The sequence below is a fragment of the Laccaria bicolor genome, genomic scaffold (genome assembly GCF_000143565.1).
Source record: "Laccaria bicolor S238N-H82 LACBIscaffold_42 genomic scaffold, whole genome shotgun sequence".
Lineage (NCBI taxonomy): Eukaryota > Fungi > Basidiomycota > Agaricomycetes > Agaricales > Hydnangiaceae > Laccaria > Laccaria bicolor.
Genome location: NW_001889913.1, coordinates 443,381 through 447,472, shown reverse-complemented (window position 1 = coordinate 447,472; position 4,092 = coordinate 443,381). Strand labels below are relative to the sequence as shown.

The 4,092-nt window shown below is 47.1% G+C and overlaps 1 protein-coding gene across 1 annotated transcript; it reads right to left on the bottom strand.

Moving 5' to 3' along the window:
- Positions 1-3,417: 3,417 nt before the first annotated feature.
- LACBIDRAFT_309928 (uncharacterized protein) lies at positions 3,418-3,777 on the bottom strand (the record flags this gene model as incomplete). Its single annotated transcript, XM_001887110.1, has 2 exons — positions 3,418-3,489; positions 3,541-3,777. 2 exons carry the CDS (start codon positions 3,775-3,777, stop codon positions 3,418-3,420), a joined length of 309 nt encoding a protein of 102 aa, XP_001887145.1.
- Positions 3,778-4,092: the final 315 nt, after the last annotated feature.

The window sequence follows — 4,092 nt, the reverse complement described above, 5'->3', positions numbered from 1 at the left end:
CGATCGAGACGATCCCATGGACAACATGGAAAGTGCGCCAAGCGTGGAAAGTGCGCCAAGAGATTACCCGTCATTGATAAACGTGATCTCTGAAAGTCTTGAAGGGATTGACCTCCTCAAAGAATTAAAGGGAAAATTTAGTGATGACCCTTTGTTTAAAATCATCTTGGACAAACCCCGAGAATACAGAAATTTTCAAGCTGATAACGGACTTGTGTACCTCAAGAATCAGGAACGCAAACTGCTCTGTATTCCGAATATCATGATCCGAGGAAGAAATGCGCGTGAAATCGTACTGTCCAAAGCGCACTCACTATTAGCTCATCTGGGCACTAGCAAAACACTTGACTATGTTAGGGACCACCTATGGTGGAAAACTATGGTTTCAGACACTAAAGCCTTCTGTGAAAGTTGTATGACTTGCAAAAGGAGTAAACCTACCAATCAAAAGCCTTATGGCCTATTGAACCCCTTGCCGGTGCCTACCCAGCCTTGGGAAGCAATAGGCATAGACTTTGTGGGACCTCTGCCGGAATCAAAAAATCGCGACGGAAGCTTTGATTCCATAACAGTTGTAATTTGTCTACTAATGGCAATGGTTCACTTAATCCCTAGTCGGATAACCTACACCGCTCGACAAATAGCAGAGCTAATGTTTGAACAAATCTACAAACTACATGGTCTCCCAAAACACATTATCAGTGATCGGGATGTTCTATTTACCAGCATCTTCTGGGGACACCTTCACAAACTAATTGGGACAAAATTAAAGATGTCTAGCACGTACCACCCTGAGACAGATGGGTCCACGGAACGCACTAACCGCACCATCACCCAGATGCTACGCCAGTGTGTCGGTGAAAAGCAAACCAACTGGGTGGTGAAATTACCTGCCATCGAGTTTGCAATTAATTCAGCACGATCGGAGAGTACAGGTTACGCACCTTTCTTCTTGAACACGGGACAAATGCCCAAGTCAATGATATGGAACTCAGCCCGCACTGAGGAATACCCCTCAGTTCGGACATTCGCGCTTCAAAGGAAATTAGCGCTAATTGCGGCACACGACAGCATCCTTGCAGCACGCGTCAAACAAACGCACAATGCAAATAGGAAACGTCAGCTCGCACCTTTTAAGGAGAACAATCTGGTCTACCTATCCACCAAAAACATCTCCTTCCCCAAGGGCTTAGCACGGAAACTCATTCCGAAGTTCATTGGGCCTTATAAAATACTAAAAGATTTTAAAAATCAGTCATTCCTCATTGACTTGCCTTCGCATTTGAAGCAACGAGGCGTACATAATGTATTTCACGCTGCGCTACTTAGGATCCACGTCCCGAACGACGATCAGCTGTTCCCAGGACGTATGGACACCCAACTTCAACTTGGTGAAAGCGATCAGGAGGGCGAGTGGGCCGTTGAAAAAATCATCGTGCACTCGGGATCTATGGAGAATGCGGTCTTTCAGGTCCAATGGAAAGCTGGGGACATCACCTGGCTCCCATATTACCAAATTGCGCACTTAAACGCGCTGCCTGTATACCTCGACCTCCTTGGGGTTGAAGACATTTCGAAATTGCCTAAGGGACAAGGTACACCGCCTGCGGACGATCCCCAAATTTTTATCGGCTTTATCGCACTGGAAGACACTATTAAAACTCACCTGAACACCTCGCCAAAAGCATTCCCAGCTCATTTATCCCGACCCACCAGCTCTCGCAAAAAACCTTGCCGTCCTCAACAGCCAACTTGTTTGACCACAATGACCGACGTAACCCCAGCACCCATCATTACCAACGACGTCGTTCCCAACGCTCCTGCTGCCCCCGTCGCAGTCATCGACACTCCCAAAAGTACCAAGCACACCACCTTCCCTCACCGCTGCCTCGATCGCCCCTGCCTCACCATCATCACTGTCACTGACCCCATCTTAAAAATGACCACCTCCTACCACGTCGGACAGGTCGCGTTGTATTGCCTCACCGACACACGCTTGCGCAAGGAAAAACGCCCCCGCTACGGCTTACCTGCGGGTTATGAACACTTCACCACCAATTTCAACATCTGGGCAGACCACAATCAGAAAAAGAAGTTTGCGTGCTATGACGACGCATTGGGAACTTACGATCTCGCTGGCGATCCTCTCGACATCTCTGACTTCAATATTGCCCCGGAGCTCGTTGGATGGGCCTCCAAATCCGTGCCCACCAAGCGCAGAGACGCGCCGACCTCCGAGTCGTCCAGTGGCTCCGCATTGACCCCCAAGCAGATGAAGATCGTTGACGGATTGTTATGGAAGGTCGCTGAGAGCGCCGCTGAGGAAGAAGAGCGGGCACTCAAATTAAAATTCAAGAAATACAAGAAGCATACCTCCACTTCTCACCCCTCTTCTTCCACCTCCAACTTCAGAAAACGCGACGGCGACTCTTCTGCTGGTGCATCCGCCATCGCAGTTTAAAAAGAACTAAGGAATCCCTGCAGGATCCCTGGAGGGCGTATGTAACGGATGTGACACATCACACTCATACGTCTCATCTAATCTACAGATCTCAGACTCTCTACCATTCTCTTACCCCATCTGTCTCTACTTCAAAGTGATTACGTGTCCTCAACACTTACGCGTACTCTACCGATTATGCGTACATCTCTAGCTTACGCGTGCACCTCTACCACCTTACGTAAACCCCCTCTGTCTTAGTATAAAAGGGCCAACTGTAGCTACATACTCTTCAGTGAATATAGTCGTTCAAACGGTCTATTAGTAGGTATCTTATTAGGTTCTTTTTTAGTATTTTTATTTACTGTATCTCGTGTGGCACAGTAGCTAGACTTTTTTTCAATTTGATTTGAGTGTTGTTTACATTTGTGTACCAATGGTGTCTAAGGCCTAAAGTCATCCATAAAGGGTTTGTTGCATCCAGCTATTTCGGTCAGATTTGACAGAAGGAAACTATCTGAAGTGGTCTGAACAATATCAAATATATATTTCGTGAAGTCTCAGAGGTTGTGTCTAGGGAGAACAATCTGTAGGACACAAAATGTCTCCTCAGAACAAGCTTTTGGAATTGTTTACATTTGTTGTCCGGGAGCATCAATTCTCGAAGGTCATCCAAAGTCGGTTGACCCAATCCATCTATTTCTGACATACGGACACATGAGGAATCTGTTCTATTAAATGTAAATAACATACAGGATATATTTGGAATGATTTGCAAGGCTTTTATGTGGGAGAAACATACGCAGAAGCAAAAACATTGTTGTTGAGCCCAAAACAGAGGTTTGTTTGCAGATATTGACATATTGGCTGAAAAACAAATACAGGACATCAATGGATATTTAGGGATACCCTGAATTATACTGTGGAGGGCTCCCTGGACCAGTCCACATCCCAAAGAGCCTGGATATTTCCATCCTCTATGCAATAGGTATGGGTGGATTAGTCCAATATACAAGGCATAGTCTTACAGCTATGGGTGGACGTGGCACCTGGTTTTTGTGTTGAGAAATGAGGGAGGAGAGGGGGTTGTGGGTGCTTACCTGGTTCGTGTGCCATGGTGACGTGGCACAGCATTGTCGTGTTGGCGACATTGCTGGATCTCGGGTGAGTGGCGTGGTGGTCGATGTGAGCCCCCTCACGTTGCTTAGCCCATGGCGGGCACTCACAACGTGAGGGGGGTGGTTACGTGGAGCGACGACGGTGGTGGTGGGAGGAGAGAGGGTTGTATTTGGACCAGCGTGAAAGCCATTGCCAAACAAACCAGATTCTGGTTGCATTCCGTTTTTGCCAATCCAGGGACCATTCCGGTCACAATTCCGGAATGCCGAAATTCCGCCGGAATGGTAAAGCACTGGAATGAAGAAAATAGCAGGCCTCCCTGCTAAATTTCATTCCTCTGGAATCCACCGGAATCCGCAGGAATTAGGTGGGCACTGATAAGACCTCTCAAAACACTCAAGATGATACTCAAATCAGACGCTCCTCACAAATCACTGAAAAATTGTACAAACCAAAACCCACAGACACTGAAAAAGCAGTCCAAGAATCCACAGACGCCGGCATCAGACTTTGTGAAGCACGAGCCGAACACA